The following is a 23,773-nucleotide window of genomic DNA, read 5'->3' as shown; positions in this document are numbered from 1 at the left end:
ATCCGCCAACCTCAGCCTCCCAGAGTGCTAGGATTACAGGCGTGAGCCACCACACCCAGCTGATTCTTTTAGACTTTATTTTACTTGATTAGCCATCAGCCTTCAACACTTTCTTTACTTGGCTTCTGAAACACCACATTTTACTACTGATCTTTTTACATTTTGGACACTCCATCTCAATTACCTTTGTAGGTTCATTCTCCTTTGCTAGACCCTCAAACTTAGGTGTTTATTAGGGCTCTACAGTAGGCCATCTTCTCTTTTTACTTTACACATACTCCCTAGGCAAGCCCAACAAATCTGCTGTGGTTGGCATCTATAAGCCCCTACACACACTCACATTTCTACTTCCAGTTATCTTGTGAACTCTAGTCAGGCATATTCAACCTCCTCATGGACATCTCCACTTGGATATTCCATTGGCACCTCAGATTGACCATGCCCAGAACTGACTCCTTCCTAAAAATCCTGCTTCCTCTCCTTCCTGTTTGCCCAAACCAGAAATCGAGAAGTCATCATTCGTTTTTTCTACTTCCCCACACCCACCCAGTCACCAAGTCCAGTTTTCTCTAGCCATCCCTTCCTCTCCATTTCAGCTGGCACACCATGCTTTATGCCACCATAATTCTTCCCTACTATTTTCTTTTTAGAGACAGGGTCTCTCTTTGTTGCCAAGGTTGGAGTGTAGTGGTGTGATCACAGCTTACTGCAGCCTCAAACTCAGGCAATCCTCCTGCCTCAGCCTCCACAGTCGCTGGGGCAACAGGTATACACCACCATGCCCAGCTAATTTTTCTTGTTTTTTGTAGAGATGGGGGTCTCACTATGTTGCCCAAGCCTATGAGGCCCTAAGTGATCCTCCAGCCTTAGCCTTCCAAAGTGCTGGGATTACAGGCGAGAGCCACTGTGCCCAGCTTCTTTCTCAGTATTAAAACAACTTCCTCACTGGTCTCCCTCCTCCCAAACCCCAATTCATTCTCTGCACTGATCTTTCTAAGAAACAAATCTAATTGTTACCTTCCTGCTTAAAGCCCTGCAATGACTTCCTACTTCATCAGAGTAAAGTCTAAAGTTTGTGTCCCATAGGTATAAAATGCAGTGGAAAAATTTTACCATCAACAAGATCTACTTATAACAGAGCTGAGCTTGGCATCAAAGACTTTCCAGGATCTGTGCCTAACTGTTCTTCCCAGATTTCTCTCACATTAGTCTCTCCTCTGGCCAAAAGATGCAGCATGTAATTTCTGGCACTCGTCCCTCACTTTCCCCTCTTTGAGTTCCTCCAAGGAGTCCTCTTCCCTCCTTACCTCCTCAAGTTTTTCAAGGCCCAGCTCAGGAGCCATTCTCACTGCCATAAATGCCTTCTCTCTATTCTGAGCTCTATCCTTACTCTTCTGTAGTATTTATTCCCCACACAGAATTGGCATGGTTTCTCTCCCTCTTCCATTAAAACATGAAGCTAGATCTTCACTAGTGCCCAAGGAACCTCACCTAGTCCAATCTCTGCCACATAACAGATGCTCACTAAGTATTTGTTGAACCCATGGACAAATACAAGAAAGCTGTATTCCCCAGCCCTTTGGTGTCCCCCACAAATATAGCATTCTCTAAAATCATCAACTGAAGACCGCCTCCCACCCACCCGCCTAGTCAGACCCCCCTGCGTGGAGGATGGGTGAGCACGCGCCCCCTAGGCCGTTCTGTACGGTTTTCTACCTCCAGCCCTCGGAGCTGCGGCTGGTAGAGGACTGCAGAGGTAGCTAGACGGTGCAAGTCAAAGTGTACTGCCTTCCGCAACGTAGTAAGACTCCGCTTGGACGAAAGACCCTCCCCATTCCCGGAATACAGCAACTCTCCCGCGGACTCTCACCTACCCAAGAGGGTGGGGACTCTTCCTGACCGGCGTCCCGGCTGACCAATACCTGATCCAGATCAAGAGAGCCAGCCAATGGCTGAGGGCCAGGGCTAGGGTGGGGCGGGGCATGGTTGCTAGAGCAGAGCTAGTGTGGTGCGGTGAGAGGCTGTGAGAGCGACTTGGTGGTTGCTAGGGCGGGAGGTCACAGAGCACGGCGCAGGGATTGGGCAGTGTCGGGGAGGTGGGTGGTGATTGGGCGGTGCCCAGGAGGCGCCCGAGTGAGGCACGGGTGCACAAGAGGGAGTTCCGGCGGGAGGCCAGTACTGAGGGCCGGCGCCTTCACCATGGCTTCAGCTGAGCTGGACTACACCATCGAGATCCCGGATCAGCCCTGCTGGAGCCAGAGTATGGAACAAGGTCGGGTCCGGTAGTGGGGAGGTGACCTAACGAGTCTGTGGGTTGCGAGCGCGGCTGTAGCTCCGCCCCGCTCGCGGCCCCGCCCCTCTCGCGGCCCCGCCCTCTCGCGGCCCGCCCCCTCGTACGGTCCCGCAGGTCCCAGGCTTTGTGGGGCCCAGAGAGCCCCGCCCCCTTTAAGCCCCGCCCCGAATGCGCCTCCTTTCGGAGCCCCGCCCCTTTTCCGTGTCAGCTGTTGGGTTGGGGCCCTTTTTTTCTGTCTTTCCAGTCCGGGTTTCTCGGGTCGTGCCCTTGTTTCTCTCCTTGTAGCTGAAGACTGCTGAGAGCAGAGTCCTTCCTGATCCCTTTGTTTGGGATCGGGCTTCCCACGTCTAGCCTCTCTTTGGCGGTTGTGGGTAGGAGTCTGACCTATTATTTTCCTGAAGGATCTGGGGCAGAGGTGGGGGCGGTGTGCTCACAGGGTCTCTAGGACTCAGAATCCTCAGCCCTCCCTCTCCAGCAGTGGTTAACAGTGCAGTCTCTGCCAACAGGTAGAACTCGGTTGAAATCCCGACTCGTCCCTTTAGTAGATGGATGACCTTTGGTAAGCTATGCTCTCTGAACTTAAATTTCCTCCTCTGCCAAATGTGGGTAACAACAATCACCTACCTCATAGGGTTGTTGAGTGCACACCTGAGATTGTTTGTGTAAAGGACCTGGCATAGTGCCTGGTGTGGAGTGAATTCAGTAATTGGCATTTGGGATTAGCATTGTTTCTCCTCCTGCAGTCTTGTCATTAAAGAAAGATGTGTGGGAGACTCCACAGAATTAGTAGCTTTTAAACAGGCCTGTGTCCATGACAGTGTGAATGGGTTTGGGGGCCCAGTGAGTGGAAAGTTTGGCCCTATTGGGAATTATGGATCCTTGAAGTAGGAACAGCGTTGAACAGCCTGCATTACTCCAGCATTACTTTCACACCTGCAGTCTCACTGCCAGCAGCTCAGCTTATGTTCCCCAGTGATCTTCCTGATGCAGAGGTGTGATCTTATCACTGCTCTGCATAAAACCCTTCAGTGGCTCCTTATTGCCTTCAGGATAAATCAAGTCCAAATTCCTTAGCATAGCATTCAAAATCCTTCATAATTTAGTAGCCCCTGCTTACATCTTTGATCACTTTGTCCTTCCCCTGTTCAATTTGAATTTTATGTTCTGGTAACCTCAAACGGCTTGTGATTCTCCACACGCTTCTTGCTTCTCTGCCTTTGCTCTTGCCGTTTCCTCTGTCTGGGATGCCCTTTCCCGACTGCTGCCCTCACTGCCCATGCCTGTCCAGCTCATCATTGAAGTCTCAGTTCAGATGTTGCCTCCTCCAGGAGAGCCTTCCCAGACCCCTCCATAGCATCTTGTGTTCCTTCGTTGGATTCTAGGAGGAGAGGGCAGCCCCTAGGCTCCCAGGGAACAGATGGCTTCAGACCAGCTGTTTTTCCCTAGTGTTGCATCTGTTAGTTTAGGGCTCTTAGGCTTGTAGATGTAAAAGTACTTTTGACAAGTTTTGGCATCATCAGGAGATGAAGTCAGTTAATAGTATTGCCCTTGGAGAGCCTTCAGCTGCTCCAAGGGCATGGAGCTGCCTCCTGCACAGCCAGGAAGGCAGCTGCTCTCTCTCAGCCCAAGCCCAGGTGGGCAGCCTGGTGGTCTTGGTTCATATTTCACCTCCACATCTTCCTAGCTCTGTCTTTGGCAAGTTACTGAATCTCCCTGAGCCTCAGATTCCTCCATTGCAAATGGGAATAATAATAGTGCTTACCTCACAGGACTGCGGGGGTTAACAAGGCAGTGACTGCACGTGTGTGCCTGGCACTGAGCAGGTGCCCTCAGAGCATTTCCTCTCCTGGGTCCACTGCAGTGCGTCAGGAGGCTGGGTCTTAGAACAGAAAGAAATCTCAGGGGGCCTTTTTGTTCTGCATTCCTCTGTTAGCATTCCATTGCTAGCAGACTTTCCCTGACAGAATGTTTCCGCCCAAATATCCTGGTCTGCTAGAGGCAACTAGGATTGTTAGAAAGCACTTACCTTTCCTGAGCCATAATTGACCTTCCTGTCATTTCCGCTCTCAGTTCAGCACTTGCTGTATCCTGGCCGTGGGTTAGTTGCTGGCGCCTCAGAAGTGACTCACGCACAGGCTCCCTTGGGGGAGCTGAGGTTTTGGGGAGGGGGTGAGGGTTTATAAGCAGTTGGTTTCAAAATGATGTGGTAACTGCAGGGTTAAGGGTTGTAGTGGGTAATCTCTGATCCTTTTTTTAAGAGGAAGGCTTCATGCCTTTTGCAAATCTCTATTCTGTATGGGAAATGCCTCCAAGACCTCCAATTATTCCTACTTTTCCTGATTGCTCCTTCTGACCAGCTCTAACTCATCATGCCATTCCCTCTCACATTGCATGCCCCAGTGTGGAGCCGGAGGTTGTAGAACCCTGCAGAAGGAGGTCACAACGCTGTGATCCCCGGAATCCAGGATCCTGTTGCTGGGAATCCCCCAGCTAGTGCCTGTGGCTGCTCATGCCAAGAAGAATCTGCTCAGGCCTTTGCTGAAGCCGTTCCTTTAGCCCAGAATCTGCCCTCTCCCTCTCTTCCCTGGGCCAGTGATCCCCTACCTCTCCTAATACTCAGCTTCTATTTCTTTGGGGAAGATTCTCCCCTGGGGCTCTAATAGCTGTGCTATCCTCTCGCTGTAGTACTTTTCTTGGTTTCACTCACTGTTGCTGGGGCCTTGCAGGGATGAGGTGCCAAGTGAGCTGAATGGAGAACCTTAGCAGCACTGGGGGGCCAAGCTAGAGCTACTCTGACGTCCCAGGCCCAGGCTATGCTGTCCCTCCTCCCATCTAAAGAATGGTTAGCCAAGTCCCACCCAGGTCCCCTCTTGCTTGCTAGTAGGCCAGTAGCCTTCTTTTTTCTTATTTTTTTGAGACAGAGTCTCACTCTGTTGCCAGGGCTAGAGTGCTGTGGTGTCAGCCTAGCTCACAGCAACCTCAAACTCCTGGGCTCAAGCGGTCCTCCCACCTCAGCCTCCCGAGTAGCTGGGACTACTACAGGCATGCGCCACCATGCCTGGCTAATATATATATATATATTTTTTTTGTTGTTGTTGTTGTTATTGTTTATTTGTTTGTTTGTTTTTTAGTTGTCCAGCTAATCTCTCTCTACTTTTTTTTTTTTTGAGACAGAGTCTCGCTTTGTTGTCCAGGCTAGAGTAAGTGCCTTGGCATCAGCCTAGCTCACAGCAACCTCAAACTCCTGGGCTCAAGCAATCCTGCTGCCTCAGCCTCCCGAGTAGCTGGGACTATAGGCATGCGCCACCATGCCTGGCTAATTTTTTCTATATATATTAGTTGGCCAATTAATTTCTTTTCATTTATAGTAGAGACAGGGTCTCACTCTTGTTCAGCCTGGTTTCAAACTCCTGACCTTGAGCAATCCTCCTGCCTCAGCCTCCCAAAGAGCTAGGATTACAGGCGTGAGCCCGCCCAGCCAGCCTCGTTCTACTTTTTTTTAGTAGAGATGGGATCTCACTGTTGCTCAGGCTGGTCTGCAATTCCTGAGCTCAAACGATCCTCCTGCCTTCGTCTCCCAGAGTGCTAGGATTACAGGGGTGAGCCACTGTGGCTGGCCCCAGCTGCCTTCTTAAAGGCACCATGTTGCTCTCATGTTCAGTAAACATTTAAAAAAAAATTCATTCATAGAATTGTTGGGGCTGGAGCCCTGGGGCTGGTACAAGAGTTTTGCTCTTAGAATAAACAGAAGGCCTTAAGGGGATCACAGAGAGGGGACTTGAGGGGTTTTAATTCCCTAGGCTCGTGAGCCTGCTGTTTTGCAAACCACTGTGTGGTTCCAAGAAATGTAGACATCTTCTTAACCCTCAGGAAGCTTTCACTGGCACATGGGAAACAGTGCTGAAGGGTCTGGGCCACCGTGGTGGGCCCTGTGGTAAGGGAGGATTCCTAGAGAAGAGCAGCCCAAGCTGGACCTGAAGTTTCAGAAGGCTGACAGATCCCTGGTGAGCAGCAGGAAGTGCAGAAGTCAGGTCTATGGCCTTACTACCCTGAATGTGCCTAATCTCCCTGATATTGTCTGATCTTGGAAGCTAAGCAGGGTTGGCCCTGGTTACTACTTGGATGGGAGAAAGTGCAGAGGTCCCTGAGGGAGGATTGCAAGGAGGCTGGAGGGAGCAGCAGGGTCCTGGTATGAAGCTAATGAAATGAAAACCTTAAGAGCTGTCATACCAGACAGGCCTCAAAGACCCAGGGGAGGAGTCAGGTGGGACTTGATCCTCATCTTGTCTGTGTGGACCCCAAAGGCCTTGTTTTTTCTTCTTTAAACAGAGGAGCTTCATTTATTTTTTGAATCATGATCTCTTTTCTTTCACCCAGTGATAAAGAACCCTTTCTAAGTGTCTGTTCTATGCCAGATGCTGTACTAGAACCTGATTTGAGATTCAGACCGGATGCAAAAGGGTTTTGCAGGCCTCCTCGTCTTTGAGTGTCTGCTGTACTTAAACTGTTAACCATGCCCTATCCACATGCCAGGCCAGCCAGGAACTCCTTTCATTATTTTATTAATCCTCACAGCCACCTTGTGAAGTAGGGAGTACTCTTAATCCTGTTTTACAGATGAGGAACAGACGCTTAAGGGGAGGTAAAATATCTTGTTCAAAGTAATTCCAGATTTCAGCTCTAGAGCCTTACTCCAAAGCTGTGCATGAAAATATTTCAGTTGCCATTAGGAAGGGCTGCCTGAATATAATGCTATTTCTAGGAAACAATTAGGGATATGCACAAAGAAAGGAGTATACATTAAAGTATTTTTATAACAGCAAAAAATTGGAAACAACATCATGTCTAATAATGGGAGATTGGTCACCATGAATTATGAAACATTCTACAGCCACTCTGCAGCCACTAAAAATAATGGTGTAGAAATATATAAACTGACAGGAAAAGATGTTCACAATATATTGCTAAACGGAAGAAAGCAGATTACAAACAGTATGATTCCAATTTTTTTTTTTTTTTTTGAGACAGAGTCTCGCTTTGTTGTCCAGGCTAGAGTGAGTGCCGTGGCGTCTAGCTCACAGCAACCTCAAACTCCTGGGCTTGAGTGATCCTTCTGCCTCAGCCTCCCGAGTAGCTGGGACTACAGGCATGCGCCACCATGCCCGGCTAATTTTTTTTATATATATATCAGTTGGCCAATTAATTTCTTTCTATTTATAGTAGAGACGGGGTCTCGCTCTTGCTCAGGCTGGTTTTGAACTCCTGACCTTGAGCAATCCGCCCGCCTCGGCCTCCCAAGAGCTAGGATTACAGGCGTGAGCCACAGCGCCCGGCCTGATTCCAATTTTATTAGATATTCATTTTCTACTTTTTCTACAGTGAGCATTCATTACTTGTGAAGTAATAATAATTTCAATTTATTGAATGCTTTCCTTGTGAAAGGTACCATACTAAGGCTCTCTGTTGTCATTATCTTATTTAATCCTTTGTATTATTACCCCCATTTCACAGATCGGGAAATTGCTTAAGGTCTGTGTCATAGTTATTAAGTGGTAGAGGCAGAGATTTGAACCCAATTAGGGGTTAAAATTTTGTATAATATGTGCTCTTAGGATACTACTCTACTATGCTGTTATTTCAAACAATAAATTTAAAATAAAGCTCTTTGGTTTAAATATAGGTACTGTGAGACTTTAGAAAGTATTTCTGGGGAGTAGAAAAAATTAAGGTCCCATTTATTCTTTGCATTTTAAAAAGAAAACATTGGTTCTTTGTATTTTGATTCAGGCTTGCAAATGAGAAAGCACACACTGTACCATAGAACCCTATGCCTTGTCTGCCCTTCCCTTTGTCTTCCCCGTATGCCCCTGGGATATACACAATCTAATTTATGTTTTAGTTTTATGACTTGAACTGTGGTACAATATATGTATTTGTAATTCTTGTATTAGTGTCAGTGTTATTTGTTGAGAAATTCTAGAGGACAGGAAGCCTGTGAAATTAGATTGTTTTGCAGGTTGCTCAAGAAGTGCCCAGGTTGAAAGGAATACTTCCTCATTGCCAAGGAGCATCCATGATCCTTTTGACTTTTCAACTGCTTTTGACTCTGCAGGACCACTTCCCCTGTTGTCATTGTTTGAAATATCTTTTTAACTTTCATTGCAAAAGTTATACATATTGGTTTTAGAAAATGGGTACAAAAATCATGAAAAAAATTGCCTCTGATCCCAGAAATAATTGCTATTAATATTTAATGCATTATTATTATTATTATTATTTTAGAGACAGGGTCTCGCTCTGTTGCTCAGGCTAGAGTGCAGTGGCATGATTATTGTTCATTGTGACCTTGAACTCCTGGACTCAAATGATCCTCCTGCCTCAGCCTCCCTAAGTAGCTGGAACTACAGGTGCATGCCGCGATGCCCAGCTAATTTTTAAAAATTGTTTTGTAAAAATGGGGTCTTGGTCAGGCGCGGTGGCTCACGCCTGTAATCCTAGCTCTCTGGGAGGCCGAGGCGGGCAGATTGCTCGAGGTCAGGAGTTCGAAACCAGCCTGAGCAAGAGCGAGACCCCGTCTCTACTATAAATAGAAAGAAATTAATTGGCCAACTAATATATACAAAAAATTAGCCGGGCATGGTGGCGAATGCCTGTAGTACCAGCTACTTGGGAGGCTGAGACAGGAGGATTGCTTGAGCCAGGAGTTTGAGGTTGCTGTGAGCTAGGCTGACGCCACGACACTCACTCTAGCCTGGGCAACAAAGCGACACTCTGTCTCAAAAAAAAAAAAAAAAAATGGAGTCTTGCTATATTGCCCAAGGTGATTTCAAATTCCTGGCATCAAGCAATTCTACTGCCTTAACTTAATGTTTTTTTCCTATGCAAAAAAAAAAAAAAATGTGTGAGTGTGTGTAGATAAATAGAAGGGTATTCTGTGCCAGGTGCGGTGGCTCACGCCTATAATCCTAGCACTTTGGGAGGCTGAGGCGGGCAGATTGCTCGAGGTCAGGAGTTCAAACCAGCCTGAGCAAGAACAAGACCCCGTCTCTACTATAAATAGAAAGAAATTAATTGGCCAACTAATATATATAGAAAAAATTAGCCGGGCATGGTGGCACATGCCTGTAGTCCCAGCTACTCGGGAGGCTGAGGCAGCAGGATCGCTTGAGCCCAGGAGATTGAGGTTGCTGTGAGCTAGGCTGACGCCACGGCACTCAGTCTAGCCTGGGCAACAAAGTGAGACTCTGTCTCAAAAAAAAAAAAAAAAAAAGAAGGGTATTCTGTTGTGATACTGCTTTGCAACTTGTTTTTTCATTTAATGTATTACTGTTATTTTTTAGAATAATAGCATTATTGAGATATAATTCATATACCATAAAATTTACCCTTTTAAAATGTGCAATTAATTGATTTTTAGTATGTTCACAGAATTGTGAGACTATAACCACTATCTAATTCAAAACATTTTTATTACCTGAAAAAGAAACTGCATACCCATTAGTAGTAACTCCCTATTACTTCTCCCCCCCAGCCCTTGGCAAAGACTAATTTACTTTCTGTCTCTGTGGATTTGCCTATTCTGGATATTTTATATAAATGGAATCATAATTTGTGGCCCTTTGTGTCTGACTACATTGACTTAGCATGATGTTTTCAATGTACATCCATGCTGTAGCATGTCTTTGTATTCATTCCTTTTTATGACCAAGTAGTATTTCATTATGTTGATGTATCACATTTTATTTATGCATTCACAGATTATAGGATTGTTTCCACCTTTTGGCTATTGTGAATAATGCTGCTAGGAACATTCTGTACATGTTTTTGTGTGGGCATATGTTTTCAGTTCTGTTTCAGTTCAATTCTACCTAGAAGTGGAATTGCTGGGTCATATGGTAACGCTATGTTTAATTTTTTTGAGGAACTGCCATACTGTTTTCCAAAGTGTCTGCACCATCTTTACATTCCCACCAGCAGTGTACAAGGATTCTGATTTCTCCACATCCTTACCAGTGTTTGTTTATTATCTGACTTTTTTATTATATCCATTTTAGTGGGTATAGAGTGACACCTCATAGTGGTTTTGATTTTAATTTCCCTAATGACTATGATGTCAAGCATCTTTTTATGTGCTTATTGGCCATGTATATATCTTCTTTGGAGAAATGTCTCTTTAAATACTTTGTCAATTTAAAAATTAGGTTATTTCTTATTTTATTGTTGAATTGTAAGAGTTTTTATATATAATGGAGACATACACTATTTATCAGATCTATGATTTGCAAATATTTTCTCCATTTTTTTACTGTGTCCTTTGAGTATAAAAGTTTTTAATTTTGATGAAGTCTCAATTTATTTATTTTGTTTGTTTGTTCCTTGTTCTTTTGGTGTCACATCTAAGCAACTGTTACCTAATCCAAGGTCACAAAGATTTATTCCTATGTTTTATTCTAAGAGTTTTATAGTTTTAGCTCTTGCATTTATGTCTATGATCTGCTTAATGTATTATCGAATATTTCCATGTAATTCAACGTTTTTCTTTCTTAGAAAAGTCAAAGGTTGCGTGTTTTTTGAGACTTTTGATACATGTTCCAAAATTCTTGTGACTCTGTCTTCTCCCTGTCATTCTCCTTCCCCTCCCTACCTTCCTGTATATAGCTCTGGTTCAGGCCTTTGCCGTCTCTTGCATTGCATGTTACAGTAGCCTCCTACAAGTTCCTAATGAATGCTATCCATACAGCGTGTTGAGTGTAATGGCATGGTGGTGGTGGGTGGCAGTACAGAGAAGGGACACCTAACCCAGTCTGATGATTTGGGGTGGTGATGATAAGAAAGGGTTTGTAAGGGCCTTCCTCCTGGAAGTGAACAGTGAGCTGACTTTGTAGGTGGAGTGGGCATTAGCAAAGCATAAACATTGTGCATCAGCAGACTGGGCTAGGAAATAAAGAGCATGTGCACAGTCCTAAAGGTAGAGGCAGTATAGCATGGTGGTCAGAGAGTGGCTGCTGGGTCTGCCACTTCCAAGTGTTCTTGAAGGAAAGGGACTTAACTTCTCTGTGTTTTTGTTTTCTTGTCTGTAAAATAAGAAAACTATGAGGATAGGAATAGTAGCCAATGCCTAGGATGGTTGCAGGACAGAATGAGGCAGCATATGCTGAGGTCTGGCTGGGGTGGCCAGTTCCCGAGGAGGAGCAGGTGGATGGGGTCAGTGTTGGGTCTGTTGATGTATTGGAGGCAGCCGTGTGTACAGATTTGGAGCTGAGACAGTGCAGATTTGGTCAAGAGCAGGGGCTTGGGTTTTGTTGCCCAAGGGGCTAGCTAGGGCAGTGGATCCGATGTGGTCTTTAGAGTCAGATCACCTGGGTTTTGATTTCAGTTTTATTGCGTATTAGTTGTATAACTTTGAGCAAGTAATTTATTACCTCTGTGCCTCAGTTTTTCATCTGTAAAATGAGAATAGTAACAGTTTCTTACTCCTAGAGGTGTTGTGAAGATTAAATGAGTTGCTGTGTAAAGTGCTTAGAACAGTGCCTGACACACAATGCTGTATGTGTTTGCTGAGCCAGGTTTGTAAGGGTTTAGGAACAAAGTGTATCTGATTGCCTGTGCAGAGTCCCAGTAAATCTTGGAATAGAGTGGGAGACTGAACCAGGGCCCAAAGTTTTCGGTGCCTCAAGGGCAGCTGCCAGAGGCTAGGGTATGTCAGCAACAGGAGAGGGTGACATGGCTAGTGGAATGAGCAAGACAGGAGCAAGGGTTTGCATAAGAGAGTGTAGGAATCATGATCCAGATGTGGCAATAAATAACAATAGCCAGAGCAGTTACATTTATTGCTCTGGAAAGGGCAATGGGGAACAAGAGGAATGCCAGCTCTTTATCCTTAGATCCATCCTTCACTTCACAACCATGTGTTCATTCATTCAGCTCGTATCCACCGAGTGATGCATGGGCCGGCTACCGTGCTGGCCATTGGGGATGTGGCGATAAACATGACAGACCAGTTTCCTGCCTTCACGGAACCTGCTGGTTAAGGGAAAAGAAACAGACATTAAACACATGATTGTGTAAGTCATTAATCAATACAGACTGGATCGTGCCACTCTCCCATTTCAGCCTCTTCATTTGTTCTTCACTGCTATGGAATAAAATCCTGACTCCTGGGCTGGCTGCAGTGGCTCACATCTGTAACCCCTGCACTTTGGTTGGCTGAGGCAGGAGGATTGTTTGATGCCAGGAGTTTGAGACTAGTTGAGGCAATATAGCAAGTCCCTGTCTTTACAGAAAAAAAAAAAATTAGCCAGGTGTGGTGGTGCGTGCCTGTAGTCCCAGCTACTGGGGGCTGAGGTGGGAGGATGGCTTGAGCCCCAGAGTTCGAGGCTTCAGTGAGCTATGATCACACCATTGCACACCAGCTTGGGTGACAGAGTGAGACCTGTTTCTAAAATATAAATAAATAAATAAAAACCTGAGCATGGCATGCGGGCCCTGCAGGATCAGGCCTCAGTCCTGCTCTTGGCAGCTCTTCTGACCACTGCTCCTCCTTCACTTGGGATTCTAGCCCTCCAGGACTGGTTGCTGTGCCCCAGGCTGACTGTGACATTTCCACAACCCCCTGCCCCTGCCCTCTGTCTACCTGGCATGTTCCCAGAGCACCTTGGATTTTCCAGAATTATAATACCCCATGTGTCAAATCAGGAGGGGCAGCATGGCTCCAGCGGGGAGAAGGTCATGGGCATGGAGGGTAGGGCACCGGGAGGAGAATGTGTAAGGGGTGTGGGGGATGCCCATGGGTAGAAAGAGTACCTTGTAGCTTAGGGGGCAGCCTTGACTATTTGGCTGGAGAGCAGAGGGACCAGTTCCCTCCCTTTAAGAATGTCATGGAAAGCTTCTTTCCATGGCTCTGGGCTCTGGGAGTAGGCAGTGTGTCCAGGGTGCCAGTGTTCTGAGGGTTTCTTCAGAGAAACTGAGGTAGACGTACATCGGATGAAGAGCCATTCTTGCCTGAGTAGGAGAAGCCAGGAGTGCCAGCAAAAGGAGTTATAAATCCCAGCCATGGGGGAGACACAGTTTGGAGGCCAGGTAGGATATGTTTGAACCTTCTGCAATTGGGAATGTACCATCTCTGCTGGTGGGGAATGACCTTGACATTCGGTGGCCACCAGGGGATGGGACCTTCTTTGGTTGCCTTTGTATTTGAGATAAGTCCCGAAGCCCTTTGCGGGAGTCTCGGTGGTGGCACATGGAGGGAAACCCTATAGGCAGGGGTAGAGGAGCTTCTGCTCAGCGAATTGTGGGTCTCAGGAATCCAGCTGCTTGACCTTGGAGATGGGAAGGCAGGTTCTATCTGTGAGGCCGCCTCAGCCTGAGCCTTGCACAAGGTTGGGCTGAGGCCCAGACGTGGCCCCTCCACCAGGAAGGCCAGTGCAGGTAAAGGGCTGCCCTGCTGGGAGACGGGGACAGTAGGCTGAGAAAAGTGATGAGAGTATTTGGAGCAAGAGTTAGAGCTGTGGGGCTCCCCCTCATCAGAGGCCAAGGCCAGTATCAGCAGAGGGCTGGCAGGGGTGTCAGCAAGGGACTGAGGCACTGGCAGCTTCTGCTCCAGGCTGAGTTGCAACCCGGCCTGGGATCCCCGTGGGTGTGGGCAGTTAATCTCCGAAGGCCAGAGTCACCACTGCTAGAGAGCAGGAACATTGAACTTTTCAATCACATTAATTTCCACAGGAAATTGTTGTCTTCCTTTTGTCCAAAGGTTAGTGATTTATATTTACCATCCTTTTAACTAGCCTTGAAATTTACTGTTGCCAGGTCACCACCGGCATCCATAAATTTCAGGGTGGCAGCTGAGCATAGCCAAGTGGGTTGGTCCTTGGAAGGGTATGTACCGGCCCTTTGGGGAGGGCAGATGACTAGCTAGAGACAGTCCTTGTACAGAAGTCGCACTGAGGGTGTGCGCGTTCACTTTGCAGGGGAAATGAGGTGAGGTTTGCTTGATAAGGTTGCGGGGAGGCCTCTTAAGCCGCAGCCATGGTGGTGGCAGCTGGCTTGTGCCTCCCTGGACGTCACAAAGGAGACCTGCTTCCAGCTGTGGATGGGGCGGCAGCACAGAAGGTGCTCGAGTGCTTAGGGTGGGGAGCAGGGGCCAGATTCCTAGCTCTGCTTCCTAACTTTGTGATTTTAGGCAAGTAACTTAACCTCACTCTGCCTCAGTTTCCTCATCTGTAATAACAGTACCTAGTACCTGCCTTATAGTATTTTTCTGAGGGTTATTGATTGAGGTTTAACCCTCAGAAAAATACTATAAGGCAATCAATCAATAGAGGCTGTTACTATTCTCTGGCAGGACAGGGTGGGTGGTTTGGTATGGGCCAGAGTCAGACTGCCTCACGTCCCTGCTTGTTCTGTCTTATTATCCATTTCTCTATTTAAGACCCTCTTCTTCCTTCCATCTGCTCCTGGAATTAGAACAGGGGCTGGCAAACTTTTTCTGTAATGGGCCAGTAAATATTTTAGGCTTTGTGAACCACATGATCTTGTAACTACTCTCCTTTGCTTCAGTGTGAAAGTAGCCATTGACACTAAGTAAATGGATGAGTGCGGCTGTGTTCCAATAAAACTTTATTTGTGGACACTGAAATTTTAAATTTCATGTAATTTTCATGTGTCACAAAATATTCTTATTCTTTTGATTTTTTTAACCATTTAAAAAGGTAAAAACCATTTTAGCTTGCAGGCCATACAAAAATAGACAGTGGGCCTGATTTGGCCCTGGGGTCGTAGTTTGCCATTAGAAGGTGTAATGGTGGCCGTTGCGGTGGCTCACGCCTGTAATCCTAGCACTCTGGGAGGCCGAGGCGGGCGGATTGCTCGAGGTCAGGAGTTCGAAGCCAGTCTGAGCATGAGCGTCTCTACTATAAATAGAAAGAAATTAATTGGCCAACTAAAATATATATAGAAAAAATGAGCCGGGCATGGTGGCGCATGCCTGTAGTCCCAGCTACTCAGGAAGCAGAGGCAGAAGAATTGCTTGAGCCCAGGAGTTTGAGGTTGCTGTGAGCTAGGCTGATGCCACGGCACTCACTCAAGCCTGGGCAACAAAGTGAGACTTTGTCTCAAAACAAACAAACAAACAAACAAACAAACAAACAAACAAGAAGGTGTAATGGCATGAAAAAGGCAAGTTTCCTTGCCTGGGCTGTCTTTGAGTCACTAAATAAAGGTGTGCTCGTGTGGGTTTGTCCAGTGACCCAGCTGGGGCAGAAGGATGGGAAGGAGCTCCGTGGGAGCCGGGGGCACAGGGTTGGCAGGATGCCTGGGCCTGGCACTCATTGCTTCCCTGTCTGCAGCCACAGCGGTGCTGATGCTGGATTGGCTAGTCACGCCCATCCGCAACCCCAACTCTGCTGTGTCTTTGTTTCAGAGAACAGCCTCAGCCAAGGTGGGAAGGAGGCGGGGACTCGACAGCCTGTGGTGATTCTCTTGGGATGGGGTGGCTGCAGGGACAAGTACCTTGCCAAGTACAGCGCCATCTACCACAAAAGGGTGAGTACTACAGGCACGTGGGCACCGGCCCCACTGGGGCCCTGCCATCTACAGCTGCTCTGTGGGGAACTCAGAACCTCTGGCTGTCCTCACCTCTGGGCTGCTCTGGGTGGTCAGTGAAGGCTGACCACCTATGTGGCAGGCCAAAGGATGGCATTAAGAACAACCTGTGAGGATGATAATGGTGTCATGGGCTCCATGAGGTCCTGGTCTGGCCCCTTCAGTTTCCTGACCTGCTTCCCCTTTCTTGCTCCCTGAACCCCAGAGTGGGCAGCCCAGCCTTGATATGCCCCCTAGTTATGCCATCAGCCCAGGCCTCAAGTCCCTGCTGGCTGGATGACCCTTCTCTGGGTGGCTGGTTCCTGGGCTGGGTGTGCTGGGCATAGTTTGTACTCCCAGGACTGACTCCTTTTCTGAGCAGGTGAGCTTCTGCCTCAGGACGGACCATGGCACATTTCACATTCCCAGAGCAGTAAGGCCTCTTGGAAAAGAGATTTCTGCTGCTTCTTAAGTGGCACCAAGAGTTGGATGTAGAGGTTGTGATAATGGAGAGAACCTTAGAAGGGCCTGGTTATATTTTGGAATCCCCTTTCACATTGTTGGCCTCTGGCTTGGCCCTTCCTTCCTCAGCCCAAATCTCCCTAAGCCAGCCTTCTGCAGGGGTACCAGTATAGACAGCCCCAGCCACCAGCGGGAAGCCCTGGACTGAGCAGTGGGAGTCACCTGGGAGAGGGGCCAGCTGATGTCCCCATTCCCTCAGGCTCCTTCCACTGACCCACATCTGCACTCTGCCCAAGGTGTGTGCTGGATCACACCTGGAATGGAAGACCATTTGAGAAAAAATGTAGTTCTGAGCTGAAAGCCTCCCCCAACCAATAAGGCTAGTCCTCTGGCATTGCCTTTCACAGATTGCCTTGCTCTGCAAGTATAGTTTCAGCTACTTCTAAATTCTACTCACTGGGCTAGCCTTGTCTGTCTGGCTTCTCCTCTAGACTAAGATCCTTGAGGACAGACAGAGGAATAGTTGAGGGTTCAAGAACAGAGAATGAAAGAAAGGGCAAGTGTCAAGAGGTGAGGCTTGGGGAGGTCCTCAGGGTGAGGAGGGGGTGTGTGTCTTTTTAGACAGGAGCACTAGAAGAGAATCCGTAGGCTCTGGGGTGATGAGATCTTCCTGGGTGCGTGTAGAGGAAAAGAAGGGGGCCTAGGACAGAGCCTCGAGAAACTCAAAAGGTGAAAGATGAAGAGGGTCCTTTGAGAAAAGACGGAGTGGCCAAAGGTGAACAAGAAACCCCTGGAGAGCATGGCTGAATCCATAGGAAGAGTCTTTGGGATATGGGTTGTTGTATAGGGAGGGAGGAAAGAGGTCAGTGGTTGGTGGCAGGTTACTTCAGCTGACCATCCCTGTTTGGTTATGGGTCGTTCAAATACTGTGCCCATATAATTTTCCTTGTTGCTGCCACCACTAATTACTGCTGCTATTGGTTGAGAGTTTACTTTGTGCCAGGTATTGTTTTGGTCACTTGAGATAACATTTTGCTTTTCATTTAATTTTCACCATAACCTTATGAGATGGGTGTCATCCCAATTTAGAGATGGGGATACAGACCCAGAAAGATGTAAAGTGCTCTTTTGCCATTCTGTTAATAGGGGATGGTGCCAGGAATTGAACCCAGACCTATCTGACCCCAGAGCCTGCCCAACTCGGATTCCCCCGAAAAAGGGTCCTTAGTCTCTGCAACAGGTAGATGAAAGGGGATTAGGACCCAGGGAGGGTTGCTTTTCTTTTCTTTTCTTTTCTTTTCTTTTCTTTTCTTTTCTTTTCTTTTCTTTTCTTTTCTTTTCTTTTCTTTTCTTTTCTTTTCTTTTCTTTTCTTTTCTTTTCTTTTCTTTTCTTTTCTTTCTTTTCTTTTCTTTTCTTTCAGAGTCTCACTTTGTTGCCTAGGCTAGAGTGAGTGCCGTGGTGTCAGCGTAGCTCACAGCAACCTCAAACTCCTGGACTTGAGCAATCCTCCTACCTCAGCCTCCCGAGTAGCTGGGACTACAGGCATGCGCCACCATGCCCAGCTAATTTTTTGTATATATATTAGTTGGCCAATTAATTTCTTTCTATTTATGGTAGAGACGGGGGTCTCACTCTTGCTCAGGCTGGTTTCGAACTCCTGACCTTGAGCAATCCGCCCGCCTCGGCCTCCAGAGAGCTAGGATTACAGGCGTGAGCCACCGCACCCAGCTGGGAGGGTGGCTTTTCCAACTGGCCTACATGGGGACCTGTTTGGAGATTTGGGGGCACACTTGGCCCAGGCAGTGAGGGGTACAGAAGCCTAGAGGGAGTTTGGGCCCAGATTTTAGAATTTGAGGAACAACAGCATTTACTATATTTGGAATTTCAGGGCGACCATGAGGAGTGATCCCAGACCTGGGACCCACACAGATTCAGGTGTCAGGCTCCTGATTCAGAAGAGTATGGACTCTGTTCTCAGGGCCCTGGGGAGGGAGGTGACAGTGACCAGAGATGGATGTGATGTGGGCCAGGCTCAGAAGTGGCCTCTGGTGGTCAAGGCTGGGTCCTGCAGGCTCTCTCTCAGGTATTGGTCTCATGGGGATACTTGGCTCTGGGAGGTAGGGACAGTGTAGAGCGGAGTCGCCAGGGCAGGCTACAGCCAAGTGGTGATGCTTGAAATGTGCAAGGTCTGGAGGATGGTGAGGAGTGGGGGACAGACAGGGAGGGAACAAAGTGGTCAGCCCAGATGTCTCCAAAGCATGCTCCTGGCTCCAGGTTTCAAATAGCATCCCAGGCTGAGAGAGCTTGGCCAGCATGAAGCAGTTAGTCCAAGGAACCTGTGTTTGTGAGTAGTGAGCCAGCATCCAGGCCAAAGCAAGGCCTAGCGCATTGCTGGACTCTATGGGCCTTGTGAAGGTTGGGGTTGCTGGGCCCCTCCGACCTTAGCTCATACTGCATCCTATCCGTGAGAACCGACTAGGCCTCTCTCCTCTCTCCCAGGGCTGCATCGTGATCCGATACACAGCCCCGTGGCACATGGTCTTCTTCTCCGAGTCCCTGGGCATCCCTTCACTTCGTGTTTTGGCCCAAAAGCTGCTGGAGCTACTTTTTGATTATGAGATTGAGAAGGAGCCCCTGCTCTTCCACGTCTTCAGCAACGCTGGCGTCATGCTGTATCGCTATGTGCTGGAGCTCCTACAGACCCATCAGCGCTTCTGCCACCTGCGTGTGGTGGGCACCATTTTTGACAGTGGTCCTGGCGACAGCAACCTGGTAGGGGCTCTGCGGGCCCTGGCAGCCGTCCTGGAGCACCGGCCTGCCATACTGCGCCTGTCGCTCCTGGTGGCCTTCGCCCTAGTGGCAGTCCTGTTCCACGTCCTGCTTGCTCCACTCACAGCCCTCTTCCACACCCACTTCTATGACAGGCTACAGGATGCAGGTTCTCGCTGGCCTGAGCTCTACCTCTACTCAAGGGCAGACGAGGTAGTCTTGGCCAGAGACGTGGAACGCATGGTGGAGGCACGCCTGGCACACCAGGTCCTAGTGCGCTCTGTGGACTTTGTGTCATCTGCACATGTCAGCCACCTTCGCGACTACCCTACGTACTACACAAGCCTCTGTGTTAACTTCATGCGCAGCTGTGTCCGCTGCTGAGTCCACCTCACCTCTGCTCCCAAAATAAATGTCTGATACCTCCCCACAACCTACATCTGTGGGGCCCTCTTCCGGTTCAGCTCCCTGTGGCCCTTTGGGACTTTGTGTTCCTGTAAGTAAAAAGTTCCTGCGGGCCTCTGTCCTGGGGAACTGGTGGTCTGCTTACCCCAGGATCCTAAGGGGCAGGAGTGCCTGGGCATATGTCTGTGGGACCTTGCAGTTGGGTGTGTTTGGACAGCTGCAACCATCAGGCTGCTGATTCTTATGGCATTTAGGCTGTAGAGATTAACAAAGCAGGAAGGGGGAGGTTGAGGATGAGCCCGAGTTGATTTTTTAAAAATTATGATAAGGAGCCGGGCGTGGTGGCTCACGCCTGTAATCCTAGCACTCTGGGAGGCTGAGGCGGGCGGATTGCTCAAGGTCAGGAGTTCGAAACCAGCCTGAGCAAGAGTGAGACCCCGTCTCTACTATAAATAGAAAGAAATTAATTGGCCAACTAATATATAGAAAAAAATTAGCCGGGCATGGTGGTGCATGCCTGTAGTCCCAGCTAACTGGGAGGCTGAGGCAGTAGGATTGCTTGAGCCCAGGAGTTTGAGGTTGCTGTGAGCTAGGCTGACACCACGGCACTCACTCTAGCCTGGACAACAAAGCGAGACTCTATGTCTCAAAAAAAAAAAAAAATTATGATAAGAACACAACATGAGATCTACTCTTCTTAACAAAATTTTAAGTGGACAATATACTGAAAGTTAATAAACCCATTATTAATTACAGGCACAGTGTTGCACAGTAGATCTCTAGAATTCAGTCATTTTGCATCTTCCATAATCTAGAACTTAATCATCTTACATAACCAAAACTTTATGCCCTTTGCCAGAGTTGAGTTTTGATTCCTTGAATGAAAGGTGAGCTCTGTGGGGAGGTGCTCTAGGGGTAACTCTGGGTTGGGGATCAGGTCAGGCTGGGGATACGGGTGGTGATCTCAGCAAAGCCCCACAGTGGACATTCCCATGGTCTGACCGCGCTGCCTGGGAGGGGAGCTGAGGATGCAGGTTCAGGGGCCTGCCCGGCTCCACACTTTGCTAGGAAGCCACTGGATCCAGGAGAGTTGCCAGCTGAAAGCTGCAAGACGGAGTGGGGAGCAGGAAGGCAGCAGCCCTTTAATGGGAGCTAACTGGAACTCAAATGGGAGCTAACAGGCTAACTGGAGCCCTAAAGACCAAAACAGGGTAAGGGGATTTTTGGCCAAAAAAACAAACTCCTTTGTCTCCTTAAACAGAGACCCTCTTGGATACTCTCTAGGCAGGACAGGTGTTTTCAGCCTTACAGTTCCGTACCATCTGTCATTCTGTAAGTCACTGCTGCACAATGTTGGCACATAGTAGATAATCAATAAATATTTGTTGATTGAATGAGCATACTGTGGTGATCAAGGGACTTAGGGGGGCAGGGCGAGCTTTGAAAAGTTTGACAGGCAGTCAAGAAGGCAGCTAGAAAAGCTCTGTGTGGAAGCTGACCCTGATATTCTCAGGGACTCTGCATCCCATCAGCCCTCTGGGAGTCCCCACTACTGGGGCAGTGATTCCTGTGCCGGGTGGCTGCATTCCTAGCCACGGCCAACAGGTGGCAGTGTCGCCTGTGCCATGAGAGCCCAAGACTCCCAGAGCAGGGCAGGCTTCAGCTCTGGGTTAATGTCCCTATTAGACAGCATATGGCCCCCAGGGTGGGGAGAACCAGCCATCAGGGACCTACTGAGTCCAGGGTAGGGGGAGGAGAGGCATAAAAGAAGTCGGCCTGATGGGAACTAGGCATTTAAGAACGTCCTTTTCATCTCCATTGCCCTAACCTCCTACCTACTCTTCCAAACCCACTTCCCCAAACCCTTAGCCTTCCCTGGCGCTGCTCCACTTCACCTCAACAGAGGCCAGAATCCCTGTGTTCCAGATTTTTGGTCTCATCAAGCTGGGTATGGGGCTGTGAAGGACCTTTGATGGGCTCCAACCTAGGATGATTTTGTCTCCTGTGCTTCAGCTGGGTACAAGGTGGGTGGAGCTGCTACCTGGACCCAGTTCTGTAGTCACCGAGGGCATCCCAGAGAAAGGGGTGCCTAAAGCTGGGGATGTGGGGAGATGTGAGACGTAAAGGGAAATCTGGAGTCACGGAGACGTTCTGAGGCCTAGATCCTGTTTTTCCTGACAGCTGTTGTGGGGGAGACTAACCTGCAGCTGTGAGCACCTGCCTGGGAGGCACCCAGGATGCTGCCCTGCTTCACTGGCAGTGGGAAGCTGTGGCATGACCACTAGGCAAAGTACTTTTTCTCCAGTGCTAGTAGACCAGCTTCAGTTCCCCAACTTGAGGGTCTCCCTTGGAGAATAAGGGTTTCTATTCTTTCCATTTGAGGATGTAGGCAGTAGCTACACTGGGCTGTTGGTCACTAGGAAGAGAATAGAACAAAAGCCCAGGAGTGATCCCAGGTATGTTTCAGGGACTAGAAAAGGATAGAAGCCTGGGGCTTGTGTTTTCACCCAAGCTTAGCTGCTTCTGCCCTAGGTTGGGGGATACAGCTTGCATCCCCTCTGTACCCCCAAGCTCTGACCTCTTCTGTGATTAATGAGCTGACGATTCTGCATCGATAAGGAATTAACCTAGAGCCCCTACCCATCAATAGTCAGGAGCCCAGGTCTCCAGCCCCACCCCAGCCCAATGCTCCAGGGCCCCTGAGCAGACCAACCCTGCCCGCCTTCACACACCTATAGCTAAGCCCTTTCCCCCATATTGTTGCCAGGAATTAACTCCTTAACTCCCTCAGCCCACCTTCCCCCCATTGCTATCAGCTCCCCCCTCACATATTTACACACAGACAGCAGCTGTTTATATTGGTTTAATCCATGTCAAATGTAGTTTACAAAGGGAAAGGACAAGTACCTTTGTATAGAATATACAGACACAGTATCACACCATGGGGCCCACATGAGGGGCGAGGGAGACAACACTTTTTCCCTGGGAGCAGCAGCTCCAATCCCAGGAAAGGTTCTCAGCGGAAGCTGGGGAGCCAGGAGCACCCTCATCCGGCCCCAACCTCAGCCTCTGCTTGGGCTCAGTCCCACTTCCTGCCCCCACCCAAACTCCTTATGAAGAGCCCCATGAGCTAAGACTAAGGAGAGGATCATGTCCCTCGGGGCATGTGCCCCATGTCTGGGAGAAGAAATATACACCACTGAACACCGAGCACATGGGAAAGGGAAGGGACACCACGGGAGAGGAAGAGGCAGGCACCCCACGAGGTGGATGGGCCGAGCCCCCAGCCAGCCCTGAAGGGGGCACTGCTTCCAGGGGTTTTTAAAAAAAGGAAGAAAATCATACAGCCATGGGGAGGAGGGTGGGGAGTTGTCCCATTTATACACAACATTGTAAACATACACGGTCTATATTACATGTGCTTCAGTCTGGTGTTTGCATGTCTGTCTGTCCGTCAGTCTGGGGGCTGGATCTCAGGAGCCTAGCCCTGCTACTCCCCCCACCCTCACCTCCCTGCCCCACCCTGGAACAGGTATGGCCCCCAAACTTGGTGGGAGCCAGCAGGTAGTGCCTGGGCCTCAGCCTCTACTCTGGCTCCAGAGTCCTGTGTGTGTATATGTGTGTGTGCACACACGCATGTATGTGCATGTATGTACATTGGGGAACTTGTGTGCAAGTATGTACAAGGGGAGAGGGTCACTGTCACAGAGGCTGGGGGCAGGTGGGGCTGCTTGAGGCAAGGCCTGCCTGGGGTAGCTAGCTCACAAGTAGATCCTCCGCAGGTCTCCAGGTGCTGTGATCGTATTGCACTGAGGGCAGAGCTTCTTGGCACCCTGCAGGGAGAACAGGGAGGGCTTTGGTTACACACAGTGTGTGGCATGTTTGTGCATGTGAACACCTGGGCCTGCAGCCACATCTCCCTGCCCCAGTGTGTGCTGGGACCTTGGTCCTATCAGCCCAGACGGGATGCATGGGCGGCCTCTGTGAGCAGGCAGGCGCGCTCTTGTGTTGGGGGGACGCCAGGATCAAACCGCCCGGCCAGCCCCGCAGCGGGAGCCCCGGTAATGAGAACAAGGCTGGGTCCAGCTGTGGCTGCCGCGGCCCTAACGAGATTACACGCGGCCTTTGATCAGGACACAGAGCCCACGTCCGAGCCTTTTATTGCTGTCTCCGGGCGACATTTTAATGGCTGCTCCTGAGCGAAGAACAGGGGCAGGAGCAGAAGGAGCTTAGTAATGGGAGGGGGAGGGGCGGGCCCTGGTCCT

General features: G+C 48.8%; 3 protein-coding genes across 8 annotated transcripts in view; 1 reads left to right on the top strand and 2 right to left on the bottom strand.

Moving 5' to 3' along the window:
- ARMH1 (armadillo like helical domain containing 1) overlaps positions 1-2,004 on the bottom strand; it is a 51,530-nt gene extending 49,526 nt beyond the window's left edge. Inside the window, exon 1 of one of the 2 annotated variants that reach the window (XM_012775952.3) lies at positions 1,875-2,004. The gene's annotated coding sequence lies outside the window, so the exon portion shown is untranslated. The other variant, XM_012775951.2, reaches the window with a different exon arrangement.
- A 60-nt stretch (positions 2,005-2,064) lies between these two features.
- TMEM53 (transmembrane protein 53) lies at positions 2,065-20,902 on the top strand. 3 transcript variants are annotated; one of them, XM_012775958.2, is made up of 3 exons: positions 2,066-2,260; positions 15,711-15,832; positions 18,834-20,902. In XM_012775958.2, the coding sequence occupies exons 1-3, from the start codon at positions 2,200-2,202 to the stop codon at positions 19,485-19,487; spliced, it is 837 nt and encodes a 278-aa protein (XP_012631412.1). In that variant the 5' UTR covers positions 2,066-2,199; the 3' UTR covers positions 19,488-20,902. The 3 variants fall into 3 exon arrangements, with proteins under 3 accessions (XP_075853789.1, XP_012631412.1, XP_012631411.1); XM_012775957.3 differs by having other exon boundaries at positions 2,067-2,272; XM_075997674.1 differs by lacking the exon at positions 15,711-15,832 and having other exon boundaries at positions 2,065-2,272.
- Positions 20,903-22,358: 1,456 nt separating this feature from the next.
- The window catches only part of RNF220 (ring finger protein 220), a 214,544-nt gene continuing 213,129 nt past the window's right edge, over positions 22,359-23,773 (bottom strand). For all 3 annotated transcript variants that reach the window (XM_075997646.1, XM_075997649.1, XM_075997656.1), the window contains one exon: positions 22,359-23,341. In XM_075997646.1, the coding sequence (XP_075853761.1) occupies positions 23,270-23,341 (72 nt within the window). In that variant the 3' untranslated portion in view covers positions 22,359-23,269. The remainder of the gene's footprint in view (positions 23,342-23,773) is intronic.

This window comes from Microcebus murinus, chromosome 2, assembly GCF_040939455.1.
Source record: "Microcebus murinus isolate Inina chromosome 2, M.murinus_Inina_mat1.0, whole genome shotgun sequence".
NCBI classification, from domain to species: Eukaryota; Metazoa; Chordata; class Mammalia; order Primates; family Cheirogaleidae; genus Microcebus; species Microcebus murinus.
This window is presented reverse-complemented; position numbering and strand designations above follow the sequence as displayed.